This window comes from Perca flavescens, chromosome 2 (genome assembly GCF_004354835.1).
Source record: "Perca flavescens isolate YP-PL-M2 chromosome 2, PFLA_1.0, whole genome shotgun sequence".
NCBI classification, from domain to species: Eukaryota; Metazoa; Chordata; class Actinopteri; order Perciformes; family Percidae; genus Perca; species Perca flavescens.
Genome location: NC_041332.1, coordinates 5,556,804 through 5,575,544, shown reverse-complemented (window position 1 = coordinate 5,575,544; position 18,741 = coordinate 5,556,804). Strand labels below are relative to the sequence as shown.

General features: G+C 38.9%; 1 protein-coding gene across 1 annotated transcript; it reads left to right on the top strand.

Annotated features, from left to right (window-relative positions):
* The first annotated feature begins 699 nt into the window (after positions 1-699).
* Positions 700-6,227, top strand: LOC114548619 (uncharacterized). The gene is made up of 4 exons (XM_028568610.1): positions 700-756; positions 2,964-3,036; positions 4,329-4,441; positions 5,014-6,227. The coding sequence occupies exons 3-4, from the start codon at positions 4,329-4,331 to the stop codon at positions 5,615-5,617; spliced, it is 717 nt and encodes a 238-aa protein (XP_028424411.1). The 5' UTR covers positions 700-756; positions 2,964-3,036; the 3' UTR covers positions 5,618-6,227.
* Positions 6,228-18,741: the final 12,514 nt, after the last annotated feature.

Here is an 18,741-nt window from a genome sequence, read left to right as displayed (position 1 = left end):
CTTTCTACAGGGAACCAGAATTTTGGTGCTACGCCCATGCCTGTCCTTGTACTGCTGCCACAGCCAAAGGAACTGTGAGACACAAACAATATAAAATATGACATTCAAACTTTTGACTGCTTTCTTTAATAACTACACAACACAATACTTGTACTTTTACTTTCAGTGCTTGAGTAGTACATTTTAAAATAAACTACTTACAAAAAAATGCTGAATACTTTAGTATTTCCACTTAAGTGTGGTGCTTAAGGAGCACTTCAACTTCTACTCAACTCACTTTTTTGATAGAGCACTTGTACTTTTACTCAAGTCTGGGTCTCTAGTACTTTATACCTGTCTGGTTATGAAGAGGGTGAGTCCATGAAAGTAGTGGTAAGTGCTCACTGTGGGAGATGTGTGACATGCAGGACTTTCAGTGTCAGTTACATCAACCCAACTAAAACCTGAATCTCTCTCTCTCTCTCTCTCTCTCATGCTGAAGTCTCCCTGTATGTTCACAACTCACATTTCACTGAAAGCCTCTATGTTTTTTTCTCATTTTAATTAAAAACGTTGAATATAGTTGTAAGAATTTGAATGTTTAGATAAGGTGATGGTGCCACGCTAAGGGCGTGGCCGTGGTCTCCCTCTCCGATAAAAGACGTCTGAGTTCAGACTGTTTTCACTGCAACTTGCAAACTCCTAACGCTCCGAGGACAACAGAAGCAGAAGAAGGCTTCAGATCATCCACCAGAGACAACTCTCTCCTACCAACAGGTAAAAACATCAAGACGAAAGTTTAAACTTATCCTTTAACCCAGAGCCGGCGATTGCTATAGGCGACCTAGGCGATTGCCTAGGGCGTCAAATGTGTTGGGCGCGCCGTCTCGCCCTTAAGTCTATTTCCCATTAATAACAGAATTAGAACGACAAGCGAAATAAAACGTGTTTATTAAACATGATCATCCTAGGGCCCCCCCTCAGCCACACGTTTACTGGTCAACCTTTCATTACGCGACGTTTCCCGTCTCAGGTCAGACTCAAACACACGGATCTCTGAAGCAGACCTGTGCGTCGCTTAGTGTCCACATTTTCTGAGAAATAGAGACGAGCAGCGGCACAGACACCAGGGGCATCGGACCGGGGTTAAACCATCTGATTACCAGGGCCCAAGGGGAGAGGGCCCTTGAAAATCTGGAATATATTTTATTTTACCATTTTATTTGTATTTCCTAATAACATTTCATAATGCATATCAGATGAAATGTTAAGTTAGTGTATTGGCTGAATAACTTTGGGTTGATTGACACACTACATTTTGTATACAAAAAGGTCTCACTCCCCCCTCCCCCCTTGCTAATGCGCCAAATGGTTTAGTCCATCTGCACGCATTTTGTTTGTTAGTTGAGCATCTCGTGGAGCGCAAACTTGTGCTGTAGAAATGTCTTTCTCAAAGAAAGACAAATCAGGCTACCAAAAGAAAGGAAAGACAGGAGGAGGAGGAGAGAAAACAGAATGAGGGGAAACAATTGGTAACTGACTTCTTTTCAAAGAGAGGTGAGCACAAACTAGAAAACCAAATCCATGGTGCTAAACTGCTTGAATATCTCTGTGACTGTTAGCGCTAAAAACGGACTGAACCCTTATAAAGAGCAGAACATGCTCTTGATCATTTGGTTATACATGTAATCTGAGGTAAAGACTAAATGCATAAACACTAACAATGCTGTTTGCATACAACACACCATTGTAATAGCCTCATTTAAAACATGTTTAATTTTAAATGAATAGGCTATAATGTCTATAATTAGCAATAATAGGCTAATCAGTGTCATAAGTAGCTTGGTAGCTCATCGGTAGATACATATCGTGTCAACATTATAGTTATGTCAGATTCAGTAGAAGCAGATGTTAACATTGTGGAACACATGGCCCTCAGTTTCAGAAACTGTCACAACAGGGAGTGGAGTAGCAACAGACCCCTCATCATCCTCTTTGGATTTGAGACAAGGTGAGCTTATATCAAAATTAAAGCAAACCATGTTTAGCCATTTTGACTGAAAGGTGTTAAGTAACACTAACATCTTAGTGTGTTTTATTATATTAGGTTACAATTAGGATAAGAGGTTAATATCAGATGTATCCTTCATAGAGAAAGATGATGGAGATGTGATTGAGGATGATGGGAGTGAAGACAGCAGGGAGCATGAGTGTTGCTCTGAGCACAGTGTGGAAATGAGAGATGAGGAACTGGAAAGTAGGCAGAGCAGTGTAGACCAGTTTTTGCCAGAGGATCCAGGACAAAACTCAATCTCGCCTAGGGCAACCAAAGGGCTAGAATCGGCCCTGCACACACACACACACACACACACACACACACACACACACACACACACACACACACACACACACACACACACACACACACACACACACACACACAAAGCAGAAGTCTTCATCTTGTTTTCATCTCTTGATGACTAAGCTATCAGCTCAGCGTGGGATCACTGCTACAGTTGGTTCCCACTGATAGACTGTGTGTTTGTTGCCTGTTACACAAATACATATCCTCTTTGACATCATTTTACTCTTTTTATTCACTTTTTATCACACATTTTATATGAAACTTTTGAACACTTACACTTAAAATGTACTGATAATTTTGTATGTCTATTTTACCTTTGGTATTTCCTTTGGGTGCGTTTCTTTTATAAACCATTGCAGGTTTTCACCTGTTTGAAAAAAATTAAAGAATCAATGAATAAATTGAAGAATTCACTAACACCAACATTTAGAACATTCCTGTTCATTTTGGTTGATTTAGTTTTACTGAACAGTTTTACTTAACTTCCTCATTTCTGAGAAAATGCTAAAGAGGAAATCTTAATACTGAAAATAAGGGCATGGTGCCACTCTGAGGGTGTTACAATGGTCTCGGGCTCCTCTATAAAAATGTCCCTTCCTTCTGACTGTCTTCACTGCAGCAACACCTTGTCTCCAGACACAGAGGACGACAGCTTCAGCGACCTCATCGAACATCTTCCTCCTCCAGAAAAGGTAACTTACACCACCAAGGAACACCACAGATTTGGGTTAAATGTATATTTGTATATGAGATATGGTTTTAACGGACGTTTATACTGTAAATGTGCACATTGTAGCATAAAGCATGGTGACCAATTTAAAAATATTATTAATGGTAACTGTTAAAGCCACTAAGCAGCTGTATAGATATATGCATGTTATATTGGGAGTTGTTTTGCTCGGGAGGCCATGAAAAAAAAATCCTTTGAAGGGGAGCTGTGGTCAAAAGAAGTTTGGGAACTACTAGCCTATATACAGTAGGCTACAACAAATATGTCAAATTACAAAGTCCCTTAATGACAGAAACTATTAATCATGAAAAAATCGTTATCTATCCTTACCCTAACCTACACTAATTTATTGTTTATACCTCATTATTTTTTAATCTGATGATGTGACTTTTTCCATCAATTCAATATTTGCGTAATACCTGCAATGAAGGTCCCAGGAGTGAAACGTCATGGATATAGACTAAGTTCATTTGTAATACAGCTAACCTAATGGCCCCGTGGCTCAGCATTATCATTGGTGTCCTATAGTTACTGTACATAATTCTGTTTCCCCAATCATCATCAATAGACAGATATAACAGTAGAATAACATTTAAAAAAATGTATGTTAAAAGGGTGCCAGGCACCCCTAAAGCTCTTCGCCTAGAATAACTTAACTAACTTTATTTCATCATGTTTATTTCAAAGATACCATCACCATTCTTTATTCATAACATGTGCTATAACATCAAGTGTGACATTTAGTGCATATATAAAAGTGCCCAAAAAGTGTATAGCATACATTGTTGGTCAAGTTACTTGGAAATAGTAATTAGTTACTGATTACTGATTACTTCTCCAAGAAATTAATCCAGTTACTTTACCGATTACTTATTTTCAAAAGTAATTAGTTAATTTACTAGTAACTTTACTAAGTTACCTTTCAAAAACATGTGTCGAAACAACTCAGAGTCAACAGTGGAAATTGGCAGCATGTCCTCGACAATATAGCCAGCGACGAGCTTCTTCAGTTCCTCGGCACCAAATCCTGTAGCTTTGAAGTCTATTTCCACCTGTTTAGCAGGAGAGGGGCCCACGGAGGTTCATGTTAGTTGGGGGTTCAGCTTTTTTTTCAGTGAGTTTCACATTCCTGTGCCGGCTTGCTAGGTGCTTGCTCTGATTTGAAGTGGAATTCTTTTAGCCAGACCCTCCTTTGCAGCGCTGTGGAGGAAGATCTGGCAATGCGAGACTAATAATAACCTGATCTGTGTGCAGATGGCTGGCCTGTGTTGGATGGCTGTGGTGCTGGCCTTCAGCCTGTCTGCTGGAAACACTGAGGCTATGGATCTGGGATATGTTACAGATACTGCAGCAATAATCCTGGCAAAGTGAGTCCATCAGTTGCTAGTTATTTGAACTACAATAAAGGTTCTGTATTCCTTGTGTTGTGTGAATACAGCTGATGAGACCACCAGTTACCACAAGGTGTCACTATAATCAATATTATATATTATAATATAATATTTATTTTATTTGTGGTTTAGGTTTGGTTTCAATACTTGTGCAATTAATTAAATTAATAATAATAATAAGAAGAAAATATTGGACCTGTTTATTCATTGTATTTCATACATATTATTTTTGTTTTTTTAATTAACTGGCCTCCTGTCATTTTGCAAAGATGGCCCCCGGGCAATGTGAGTTGAGTATCTCTGCTGTTGTAGACTCTTATTGTTGTTTTATCTAGTCTGCTGACCTTTTAGTGAAGTCTCCACTATCTTTGGTTCTACATCTCCTTGGTGGTTGAGTGATGGAGAGGTCGCTATTCATGGTTCTATATCTCTAAAATCAACATTGTCCATTAACTTATCGATTTATTCTTCTACTATCAATATAGATCCATCCATCCAACTTTGGGTCTGTACTTAAACACAAATTGTGTGTCTGTTTTCTTTGACAGGTGCTTCATAGATGCGAATCAGTTCAGTGTAGCTGTAAACATCCCCAAGAACCAGGACCTGGACACGCTTCGCGAGATCTCAGAAGAATGTAAATATCTGATAACACTGATCGGACAACAAGATGGACTGTACAAAAGTAGCATTTTGGTTGCAGCAACACCTAAAACAACGACCGCAACAAATGGAAACCGGTATACTGATCATGCAGAAGCACGAGTACTGGACAACATAGAACCTTTAGCTGACAGTAGTGAGGGTAAAAGTCTGTTCTTCTATTCTTACCTTTCTCCATGTGGCGCCAAGTGTACAAACCCAAACAAAAACAATAATATCTTAAAAAAGATTGATAACATTCCCAATGACAGATGGGCAGACAGTGCCTTTGTGTTTTCCAACGTATTTGACGGGTACACTGATCAAAATGGCAAGTATGTTTACTTTTCTGAAGGTGAAATTAGAAACACCCTTATAAATCTTGGACAAACTAAATTTGGTAGTGACAACATATTCCGTTGTTCCTTCTCAAGTACAGGTCAAATCCGTTGCATCGAGTGCTTCATCAATGGATCTACAGAACCTGTTGATGGTTGTGTTAAAAACTAGACATAAATGTGCAAACCCTACAGGGGCTGTGGTAGAGTTGCCATGGAGTAGAGGAGTTCTGGCCACTACTGTTTTAGGCCCAACTGATGGGAATCAAAAACAAACACAACTGGATCCTACTAAAATTACATTTAAAGAAATTGTTTGATTTATGCCTAACGATGCGCTTTCTCCTTTAAACTACAGTACAAGCTTAAAGTGAATCAGAGTGTGGTCTAGACTTACTCTATCTGTAGAGTGTCCTGAGATAACTACTGTTATAATTAATAAGAATCATGTCCTTCAATGACTCTCAGTGGTTTTAGGTTAGGAGGAATTTTCTGTCCTATCCAAATAAAAAACTAAACTAGCTGAAATACGGTAGACTGCTGCGGAGTTTAAACAGCCAGACAATAAAATGTTTAAGTGTATTATACTTATTGCCAATATAAACTAAACAATATATAAACATATTCTACCCTATTTAAAAAAAATGTTGTTTTTCAAATACTAATCATGTTAAATGTGGATGTTTAATGTGTTTCAACCTCAGTATTTCCATGAATCATGTCATTGTACTCAGTACTTGTGTAAAGCAAACTGAATCCTCTGATGTTGTGCTCTTTCTGATTAAAGCTTAGCTCAGCATCCACTCTGGTCTGTCTCTGGGTTATTTGGGAACTCCTGCATAACAATACTGTTATCTGATAAACTGTTTGATCAATGTAAGTTCAACATACTTTACTACCAGTACTACTTCATAGCTTATGAGCTCACATTTAAAGGGAGGAGAGCTGCTACGGCACAAAAACAGAAACAGGTGTAGATGATATAAAAAGATGATTTTGGAGGATGTAAGTTGTTTTGCTGTTGGACTGTGTTGCATTATACAGGGAGGTGTCTCTGTTGCACTATACAACATTACAGTAAACCATGCAACACTATGCTACTGTATAATACACCAAACAATACAATGGAATGACGTCGGGGAGTGATCTAATTGTAAATGTGTGTGGAACCAAACCCAATCCATTAAGGGAAGAAGACACATAGGTCATTTGAAAAAATTTTGAGTTAAAAAGTAAGTAAACTGTATTCATAAAGCACCTTTGAAAACCATGGTTACACGCTGCTGTACAGAGCAACACTAATTAACATTAAAGGTGCCCTGCCACACAAAACCATTTTTAATTGTATTTTTTTAAATCTGTTAGGTCCATATGTGTGTGTGTTATGTGGTGAATGTGAAAATGAACTGCTACCTCCTCTGTCAGCTCTAGTCACTGAACAGAAATAAGCGGAGAAATCAGACCAATCACAAAAGCTGGTCAGTCTGACACTCATTACTATTCATGAGCTCCCCCAGTTGGGCTGGGTGAAGGATGCTGATAGCCAGGCTCTCATTGGCTAGCTGTTAGCCAATCAGAGTCAAGCAGCTTAGCTCATTGAATATTAATGAGAACTGGCACAAATCGAGCTGAGTCTTCCTGCAGGCTTTCTATACCATGCTAGAATGGCTTGAAACAATGTAACCAAGGTATTTTTTCCTTTACCAATGTGGTTACTGCAACATATAAAACCATTACAGCACCAAATGGAAACCAGTATACTGGACATGCAGAGGCCTGTGTGCTGGACAATATAAAACCTTTAGCAGACTGTAGTGAGGGTAAAATTCTGGTCCTCTATTCTGACCCTTCTCCATGTGGTGCCAAGTGTACAAACCCAGACAATCACAATAATATCTCAGAGATTGATAACGGGGAGAATACTAGCTCACCTGGTAGAGCAGGCGCCCCATGTAGGCTGAGTCTTTGGCAGCAGCTGGGGTTGGAATCCAACCCGCGGCCCTTTGCTGCATGTCGCTGGTAGGCAAACTGTAGAGGGTCCAGAGAAGATCTCACCTGTGGCCCCAGGTAGGCCAAGACCAGCCTCTCCAGCACCTTCATCACATGGGGTGTGAGAGCCACTGGGCGATTTGCTTTGATTTGATTTATTTAATTGTATCAAGAATGCCATAAACGTAAACATGAAAAGACATCTAATACAATCGAGGATAAAAACACAATAAACTTATTTCCATTGTAGTCCTCAACACATCAAGACAAGACAGAGAGAGAGAAAGAGTTCAGTGTGGAAATTACTTTAACCTGCCAATCTAACTTGTTCCACTGAAATGTACCTATGTAGGCAAAGGTTCCGTTCACTAACACTGTCTTAAATCTATAAGGACACAGGTCAGATATGCTGCCACGCGTGTAAATATTGTGTGTGTCCTTTACCTTACTTATAAGACACGACAAAAAAATTGGGATACTACCAAACAGTATTTTATAGATCATGGTCGGTCTTGACATAGTAACACAAAACTCAACTGGAAGTCAATTGAGCTCAACAAACTGTGACCAACCTACATGAGACCTATGGCCCAAGTTCAGGATTACTCATATTAATTTATTCTGTGCTGTTTGTAGCCTCCCTTTAAGTTGGTTTGTCAGGCCTTCAAACCAGGAAGTACATGCAAATTCAAAATAATTTAAAGTTAAGGCGTTGGATAAAATGATCATTGTTGACCGATCTAAAATTTTTGAATTTCTGGCTAAAAACATTGTGAGCCCCGTGACTTTACTCAGAACCTTGTTGGCCATATTCCTGCCATCTAAGTTGTGTTCTAGGATGCAACCCAGGTATTTTACTGACGCTTTTGCACTGACCACAACATTATTCAAAATGACCTTAAATTACGAGCATCTATGCAATCTGCTTTTTGAACCGAACAAGATGTCTTACCAAAATGTAGGGACAGCATGTTGTCAATCAGCCAGTTGTTTACAGATGATAGCTCTGAGCTCAGGGTACTCTCTACTACTACTAGGGTACTCTCAAGGTAGTCCTTGAGGGCAGATGGAGTCAATTTCTTGGGGACCGGGACAAGATAGGACGTCTTCCACAGCAGCGGCACCCTCTGCAGGCTCACGCTCATGCATCGAGTGCTACAACAATGGAGCACTTTCAGATGATTGTGTTAATAACTAGACATGAATGTGTCTAAACCACAACAGGGGCTGTGGTAGAGTTACCATGGAGTAGAGGAGGTCTGGGGACCACAGTGATTCAGATGGGAACCCGAATACAACTGGATCCTACTTAATAAAGACAGCTGAAGACATGAAAGGGGAGAGAGAGGGGGAATGACATGCAGAAAAGGGCCGCAGGTAGCCACTTTTACACACAACATGTTGCTAATCATTTTCAAAGTTAAATTCACACAAGCTGATGACAGGAGTACAGATAAACGCACAAACGCATGCATGCACGCACGCACATACAAGCTAATGATAGGAGTACAGATGCACGCGCACGCACACACACACACAAGCTGATGACAGGAGTACAGATACACACACCACACACACACATACACAAACACACACACACACATCCACAAAGCAGAAGTCTTCATCTCTTGATGACCTCAATCAGCTCAGCATGAGATCGCTGCTACAGTTGGTTCCCACTGATAGAGTGTGTGTTTGTTGGCTGTTGCACAAATACATATCCTCTTTGACATAATTTTGCTCTTTTTATTCACTTATTTTATATGAAACTTTTGAACACTTATACTTAAAATGTACTGGTGATTTTGTATATCTACATTTTACCTTTGGTATGTCCTTTGGGTGTTTTGTTTTTTTATAAACCATTGAATAAAATTAAAGAATCAATGAATAAATTCATCACAAGAATTCACTAACACCAACATTTAGAACATTCCTGTTTATTTTGGTTGATTTAGTTTTACTGAACAGTTTTACTTGTCATTTATTTCTATTTCTTCGAAATGTATTCTGCAGTGTCACTGTAACTTCCTCAATTCCGAGAAAATGCAAAAGAGGAAATTTTAATTCTGAAAATAAGGGCATGGTGCCACTTTGAGGGTCTGACAATGGTCTCAGGCTCCTCTATAAAAATGTCCCTTCCTTCTGAGCAGCAACACCTTGTCTCCAGACACAGAGGACGACAGCTTCAGAGACCTCATCGAACATCTTTCTCCTCCAGAAAAGGTAAGTTACACCACCAAGGAACACCACAGATTTGGGTTAAATGTATGGAATTTGTATACGAGATATTTCAGTGTAAAATGACAGTAAAGTTGTCTTGTACCGTATTGCATTGTTTTAACATATTTTTAAATGTGCATATTGTAGCATTAAGCATGGTGAACAATATAATAATTGTTAAAGCAACTAAGCATCTTTGTACATGTTATATTGGGGGTTGTTTGGTTTGGGGGGCCGTGAGAAAAATATTTCCTTTGAAGGGGAGCTGTGGTCGAAAGAAGTTTGGGAACTGACCTTTATATAACAAATATGCTAAGTTGCAAAAGTTTATAACAGAAACTAATAACATATAATATTTTACTTGAGTCGACGGCTACAATGATCAATATCCATAAGTCCAACATAATCCACCAGTAAGGTACTATTTTACTAATAATACAAGTTATCGATCAAAGCTGTTGAACAAGCAGAAAACTAACTACAGGAAGGTGACATCTTCACTGTCATTAGAAATAGGACCGACACCTATTTTTCTCGCAACATGCGAGCGTTGGAAGCGTTTCCAGACAAAATAGAATACGAAAAGATGTTTATATGTCATTTTGACACAAATACATTTAATAAATTACATTTTCATGTTTGAAAGTCTCTAGGTTTTTGATAAATGCAGATATAAATGTAATTAAAAAAATAAAATAAATAATTATCGATTTTCAAATATTGCACCTGTCAATACAGAAGGAAATATTCTGTAGCCTATTTTACCGTCAATACTGCTGACGTTGTCTTTGCTGTAATCAGATCAGTATATATTTATGTTGAACATGGTATTTCATTTTATCAATGGGAAACATCCATGTGTCCAGACAAGGCTAGCAGCAGCAGCAGCGCGTCAGAAATGTTTCTGGTGTGTAAATACATAGAAAACGCCACACAGCCGCCACGCAACTGACACGCAACAGAAACGCCTCGCTTTTATTTCATAATGTGTATGTATTAAAAAATGCACATTATTCATTCAACTTTCACACTAACTTGTTCTGTGTGCATATGGCTGGCCTGTGTTGGATGGCTGTGGTGCTGGCCTTCAGCCTGTGTGTTGGAAACACTGAGGCTATGGATCTGGATGACCTTGAAAAAATTGTAAAATACATCCTGGACACGTGAGTCAATGGACCCTATCTTGCACTCAGCGCAATTGCCTTTGTACACCGACGCATGTATCATTCCTATTTTGCACCCGACGCACAGCGGACTTTTCCCTCCACAGACGCACCTCGGTAAATTAGGGAATGTATTTGCGCTCCCGGGGGCGGTTCAGCGAAAAGATGAGGCGTGTTCCGGCGCAAACGTTATTGGTGCTATTTTGCAGTTTCAGAAAACAATTCCGCCACAGACCAGGAAAAACCTGGTCTAAAGTCAGTGGTGCTAGTCTAAAGTCAGTGGTACTAGTCTAAAGTCAGTGGTACTAGTCTAAAGTCAGTGGTGCTAGTCTAAAGTCAGTGGTACTAGTCTAAAGTCAGTGGTACTAGTCTAAAGTCAGTGGTACTAGTCTAAAGTCAGTGGTACTAGTCTAAAGTCAGTGGTGCTAGTCTAAAGTCAGTGGTACTAGTCTAAAGTCAGTGGCGCATTATTCAGATGCTATTTTAGGGGCGCATGCTTGGCCATAATGTAGCGTGTGCACAACGTGCATACACTTCTCTCATCTCAACGGACGCAGCAGTTCCCATTTTTGCAAACCATACATAATTACAAAGGAAAATATTACTGAAAATGCGCTTCAGGTGTTTGTATAGGTCAGGAGGACCTTTACAGTACAGTCCTCAATAAGTCGCAGCATTATTTGTGGCTCGTTGTGATTTACAACATTTCCATGAATCATGGATGTGTTGATGACATAAATGAGGAAATATTAGAGGACTTAAGGAGACGTGATGTTGAACTACGGCGGGATTGGACACTCCGGCGGGATCTGGTCCGGGAGTAGTGCGCTTCAGACCGACCCATTTTAGATTTGCGTCGGGCGCAAGAGTCATTTATCCCGCCGGTATCATAGCAACAGCGCTCGAGATCCGCCCACAAAGCTACTTGCGTTTTGCGTTTCATACTTGCGTTTCAGATCGTTAAAATAGGGCCCATAGTGTTAGTAGTTGTTGGAAGTACAGAAAAGTTCAGTATTCTTAAAAATAAATAAAATAAAAGAGTTATTGATGAATACAGTTGATGAGACCGCCAGACACCACAGGGTTTCTTTAAATTAACTTGGATACTGACAATCGATCTAAACAGTACAGAGGCTTTCTGTCCCTGAGAGGGTCGGTTCATATTTATGGTTTATGTTTATGAATCATTTCAACATTTGAGTGATTGCATGATTGTAAAATGTTTAATGTTGTATAAACTTTTCAAATGTAACCAAAGCATTAACAACTCAAATGCAGCCTTTAAATGCAATAACTCATCAGATGTATGTGTCATATAGGTCTGGTGTCAATCCTTGTGCCATGTTTATACTGAATAAGTCAGTTAATTTGAAAAATAAAGAACTTCAAAGAAAAATAAGTTATGGCCTTTAAATATTTTTTTCATTTTATTTGAAACATTTGTTTGTTAACTGGCCCCTGGCCTCCTGTATTTTTGTAAAGATGGCCCCCAGGCAAAGTGAGTTGGGTATCTCTGCTGATGTAGACTCTTAGTGTTGTAAAAGTCTTGAGAAAGTGTCTGATTGGCTAAACAAATCATGTTTAACACTTAATTTGAGGAAAACTAAATCTATGTGTTTTTCTATAACAAGAAAGCGGATAATAAATAACCTTAACATTAAAATGAATGGTGAACTCATCGATCAAGTAGAAGAAGAAAAATATTTAGGAGTGATTTTAGATTCTCAGCTAAATTACAAAAGTCATATTAAAACCATCTCAAGATAAATGAAGGCCAGTATGAATTGTTTCAGATTGATCTGGAGCAGTTTGAACAGTTGAATGTGCGCATGTCTTTCTGAACACTATGATCCTGTCCCATCTGTCGTACTGCACCACTGTTTGGTCCCAGGCCAGCCAAACTACCCTAAAGCCTATTGAGGGGCTTTATAATCGTGCCCCTAAAAAATTTGGATAACAAGCCCATTCGATTCCATCATAAACTTTGTTAATTTGTTAATCTTAGATACATACAGTTGTTTTTTAAATGTTTAGCTGGACTTGCACCTGAGCCACTTTGTAAATTCGTGAACAGGTTGGAATCTTCAAGATCCACAAGAGCTGCTGCGTGTGGAGACTGTAAAATTCCATTTTGTAAAACCTCTTTTGCCCAAAATGTTTTTTCCGTGAAGGGAGCCAAACTGTGGAACTGGCTCCCTACAAATATAAAGGCTATACTTAAATTGTCCACCTTTAAAAAATTAGTAAAAGCATGGTTAATACAGCAGCAGCAGCAGTGTGATCATGCCATATAAAATACATAGCTGTGTGTATGTGAGGTGTGCATCTGTGTGAGTCCGAGTTAATGTGTTTATTTACTACACTTATTTTTATTGCTGTTAGCTGGGTTTTTTGGACATTTTATTGTATTCATTGTAAACATTTGACTTCTTCTATTATTTGAACTGTTAAAAGCCCTCCTAGGGACAGGTGTTGCGAATTAGCCTTGGCTACAATCACTGTGATACAGGCATCGGATTGTTATTTCTGTAATAATCTATGGTTTTTTTTGTATCTGTCCCTATTTAAATAAACTACAAATAAAACAAATAAAATAAATTATCTAGTCTGCTGACCTTTTAGTGAAGTCTCCACTATCTTTGATACTACATCTCCTGGCTGGTTGAGTGATGGAGAGGTCGCTATTACATTCATGGTTCTGAATCTCTAAAATCAACCTAGTCCATTAAACTGTCTATTTATTCTTCCACTTATCAATATTCATCCATTTCCATGCATCAAACTTTGTATCTAAACATGTGTCTGTTTTCTTTGACAGATACAGCATAAAAGGCCAGATCAGTTTGGCTGTAAACATCCCAAAGGACCAGAACAACCTTGATCTTCCTAAGATTTTTGAAAACGAAAAAAAGGCTGTCACTGTGAAAGACATGGTTCAAAAGGGGCTTGTGTACATAGGTCCCAATTTGGTTGCCTCAACATATAAAGGAGGAGATAAATTTACTGAGCATGCAGAGGCACGTGTACTGGACAGTATAGGTCATTTTGCTAAAGGTGAAATTCTGATCCTCTATTCTTACCTTTCTCCATGTGACAAGTGTACAAACCAAAACCATCCCTATAATATCTTAAACAAGATTAAAAAGATTCCCAAAGACAAATGGGTAGACCGTGCCTTTGTGTTTTCTACTGTATATGAAGGAAATAAAAAGGAGATATTTGACATTGACAAAATTAAAATGACCCTTAATAACCTTGGAACTGCAGTTGGTCCCAACAACATATTCCGTTGTAACTTCCAGACTAAAAGGCAAATCAGATGCGTCAAGTGCTTCAACAATGGAATACTTTCAGATCAGTGTGTTAATAACTAGACATAAATGTGTCTAAACCACAACAGGGGCCGTGGTAGAGTTGCCATGGACTAGAGGAGTTCTTGGGACCACAGTGATTCAGGTCCAACTGATGGGAACCCGAACACAACTAGATCCTACTGTAATGGTATTTAAAGAAAAGTTAATATATGCTTAACGCTTTCTCCTTTAAACTACAAGATTAAAACAGTGACACGCTAAGGACCCAAAAACACTTCAGATTTGGTCCAATCCATTAACCAGCAGAGCTTACATTATTTCCTTGCACACATATAGAGGTTTATGGTTATTGTTCAGCTTAACACTGACTGATTTTGGGTTGTTCCATGTAACTGTTGTGAATCATGCTCTGTACTCATGGTAGTTTGGATGGAGACATTTTTAGGAGTCTCAGTGGTTTTAGGTTAGGAAGAATTTTGTGCCCTATCCAAATAAAAAAAACTAAACTGAAAAACAGTAGACTGCTGTGGAGTTAAAACAGCCACACAATGAAGTGAGCAACTGTATGAATTTATTTCCGGTATAATCAAAACAAGTTAACAGATTGAAAAAAGGAAGAACTTGTTGTAAATGTTTTAAATGATTTCTACTTTGTCCTGCACCTCCAACGTTTGTTGCTTTTTAAAGTGCTTTATAAATAAATTTGATTGATTGAAGAACTGAGATTTGGTGAAAAAGTAGGCTGACTCCATTCAATGTAAACAGTTACTGTAACTCTGAGAATAAAACTAAACATATTCTACCCTATTTCAAAAAGTCAAAGAGTAGAAATGTTGTTTATCAAATACTAATAATGTTAAATGTGGATGTTTAATGTGTATCAACCTCAGTATTTCCATGAATCATGTCATTGTACTCAATACTTGTGTAAAGCAAACTGAATCCTCTGATGTTGTGCTCTTTCTGATTAAAGCTTAGCTCAGCATCCACTCTGGTCTGTCTCTGGGTTATTTGGGAACTCCTGCATAACAATACTGTTATCTGATAAACTGTTTGATCAATGTAAGTTCAACATACTTTACTAACAGTACTACTTCATAGCTTATGAGCTCTTATCTGAAGGGAGGAGAGGTGCTACAGCACAATAACAGAAACAGGTGTAGATGATATAAAGATTATTTTTTATGCATAATTGCTAAAATAATTTTACTATAATAATGAATAAATTTAGTGTTGGCTTCATTTCAACATATAAATTAGGGATCGACCAAAACTGTTTTTTAAAGGCTGATACCAATTATTAGAAGTTAATGAAACCGATAACCGATATTTGGAACCAATATTCTACAGTGAAAATGAAAATCTTTAAGTCAAAATTAAGATTTTGGAATGTTACACACTCCAACACAAAACTTTGTTTAAATACTTTAAGCAATTATTGAATAAATTAGAAACTTTGAACATAATCCCCAGTAACAGAGAGTCAGATGGTGTTGTGGGCGGGACATTAAGTCAGACTCAGTGGCGAGTAAAACTGAAGCAGAGGGACAGCTGTAGCTGAGCCAAAGTAGTGCACTTTTTAATTTAATTAACTTTATCGGTTATCAGGCAAATAAAAAGCTGATACAGATCATCTGCAAACTGCCAAAAATGGCCACGATAATCGGTCTATCTCTACAAAGTAACTAACTTTTTCGGCCAGGGCAGTTCTAAGGCTGTTTAGTAAATCAGAAACTGATGGTGCAGCGCTGTGTTGTACCTTTTTTTCTCCCAGAAATGTTCAGGGGGTAAAGGGGGGGCATTAACTGAAAAACGTTTGAGAACCACTGTCCCATATATTAGAGCTACCCAAGACAATTGTGATTGGTTTAAAGCAGGGCTGTCAAACTGAACTTCTCTAAGGGCCAGACAGGAAAATGAGAATCATATGGAGGGCCAGACATGTATAGTTTATTGACTTGCTTTTATTTAAGAAAAAAAGGAAAATAGTATTATTTTTTGGGGCTTTTCCATTTATTAGATAGAGACAGTGAATAGGCATAGGATGACATGCAGCAAAGAGCAGCAGGTCAGATTCAAACCCATGCCATTGCAGGACTCAGCCTACATGGGCCAAACGCTCTTACTGGGTGAGCTAGAGGCTGCTCCCCCCACAAATAAATATATAAATATTTTGACTGTATTATTGTATATGTTTCATTTAGCTTTATTTCTTACAGTTTGGGCCTCATAAATCCCCAAAAAGTCGGCAAAAAAGTTCTTTAGCTATCATAGAAAAAAGTGACAAAAACATTGAAAAAAGCACCAAAAAAGGTAGAAAAAGGCTGGAAAAGGCGACAAAATTGTCTAAAAAAGCAACAAAACCTCGGAAAATGTGACAAAACATGGGAAACAGCGACAAAAACGTCAGAAAAAGTGCAAGAAACACCGGAAAAAGGCATCAATAACTCTGAAAAACGACAAAAACATCAGTCAAAAAAGGGACGAAAAACTTAAAAATGTATTGTGAACCTGAATTGAAATGTCAGCCGGTTCAAAATCTGCAAGGGGCCGGATTTGAGTTTGACACATTTGGTTTAAAGAAATGCAAACAACCCAGAGGTATTTTTCTCCTATCCCAGAATGCATCTGTGAATGCATCAGCCAGACCTTACTTCACAGCGCTGTGGAGATAGAGCCGGCAACGAGAGACTATATTTCAAGTAAACACTCCCCTCCTGTATGGGACGTTTCTAACTGATGTGTGATGTCTGTGTCAGGCAGTAACAGAGAAGTCATTTCCCTTCTTTTTTTGTAATCCTTTCATCAACCAGTAGAGAACATTACATGATCACATGAATCCAAATGACTCCCTGAACACCGCCCAATGCTATGGTGAGAGTTGAACACGTTGTACTTTTCTCTGGTACATCTCATCACTGTTCATCTGAAATTTGACACGTGACAGGAATATGAATGAGTCATTCTCAAAGTTCCCCTTTAATTGTTTTTTAATGTTTATCTCTAACATTATCATGTCTAAGACTCAAAACTTGTGCTGTAAGGGTGACTGTTGCTCCTGTTTCCCTTTATGCTGAAATTTTCATAATGCAAGTCAGAATGAAGAATTAAAGATTAGTTTATGTCGGAGGAAGGAGCAAGGCCACTCCTTCTCTGGCAGCGGCCTCCGTCTCACTCGGACCCACTCGCGGGCGGCACGACTTGGCGTAGTGGAATGACGAACTCTTATGTTGAGCTGGAGCTCCAAAGTCAGTAAACCGTGATGTGTTTGTACTAGTTGCAGAAACGGGGGCAGATGTGCTACAGCTTTTATTGTTCTTTTTGTAAGTTCTTTACCAAGCAGCGTGAAAGCAAGCAGCGCTTGCTCTAACTACCAAAAACTGCTCAACTTTCAGAATCTCACAACTGATGTTTTAATATTTGCCTTTCAGAGGGAAAAATAAATAAATTAAAAGGCCCTAACAGTCCTTCAATTCTGGGTAACAAAACTGTATTAGATAAATAATAATAATGTAATAATACTGTATATTTATTAATCCCGCAAGGGGAAATTGCAATGTTTTCACTCTGTTGTTATTACACACAGGCCTGAATTACACACACATGCTCAGTACCTATACATGCACTAAATGGAGAAATGTCAGCATGGGGGGCACCCTGAGCAGTTGGGGTGCCTTGCTCAAGAGCACCTTGGCAGTGACCAGGAACTGGCACCTCTCAGCTACCAGTCCACCACCATTCTTTGGTCCGTAGGGGTACTTGAACCAGCCACCCTCCGGTTCCCAACCCAACTCCCTACACACTGAGCGACTGCCACCCCTAAATTAAGAAAAGCTTAAATAAAGTCATCATATTTAATATGTAAATGCGAATCCTTTGAGGTAATTTAGAGGTTGTTAGCAGGTTCGGATGAGGCCGGTATCCACCCCGTTTAAAATACAGAACACTAACGTCACTAGGCAGCATACGCAGCAAAGAACGCTCGATGTATGAAAGTCCCTAAAAGGCCAAGAGATGCTGGCTCCAACACTTTTAGATCTGTTTGTGTGTTGTCATGTAGACAAGGAAACACAGTTTCGTGTGACGTCAAGAGTTCGTTATCTGCTTTGTGAGGCGTCAAAAATGAGTCAACGTTTCTTGCGATGGCAGACGTGACCAAAATAGTAACAGGACCATACTAACCAGATGGTGTATACAAATAAACCATGTTATTTAGGGTTTCTCCTAACTCAGAATTGGTGTTTGGGGGGTGGCTACGCACGACAGTAATGAGTCTGTGTTACCCTATTTTTTTTTTAAGATTATTTTTGGGTATATTTAGGCCTTTATTCGACAGGACAGCTGAAGACATGAAAGGGGAGAGAGAGGGGGACCAACTGAGCTATCCAGGCTGGTAGGGGATTCAGAGAGTGCCGGACCCAAATGCAGAGACAGCAGGCAGTGCTGAGCTTGAGGATTTAATACCATAAAACCCATACGAACAAAAGGAGTCCTGAACAAAGCAGGCAAAAGTAGTCCAAAACGTAGTGGAAGTCAAAAAACAGGACTCACAAGAAACAGGAACACTGAGACAAAGGTGTAGAGTACACTACACTACACACACACAC

Bases quoted from the DNA above. Each gene is read 5' to 3' on its own strand.
- LOC114548619 (XM_028568610.1), top strand. From the start codon at position 4,329: ATGGCTGGCCTGTGTTGGATGGCTGTGGTGCTGGCCTTCAGCCTGTCT. The intron at 4,442-5,013 runs GTGAGTCCATCA...TTTCTTTGACAG, and splicing joins GCAGCAATAATCCTGGCAAA to GTGCTTCATAGATGCGAATC.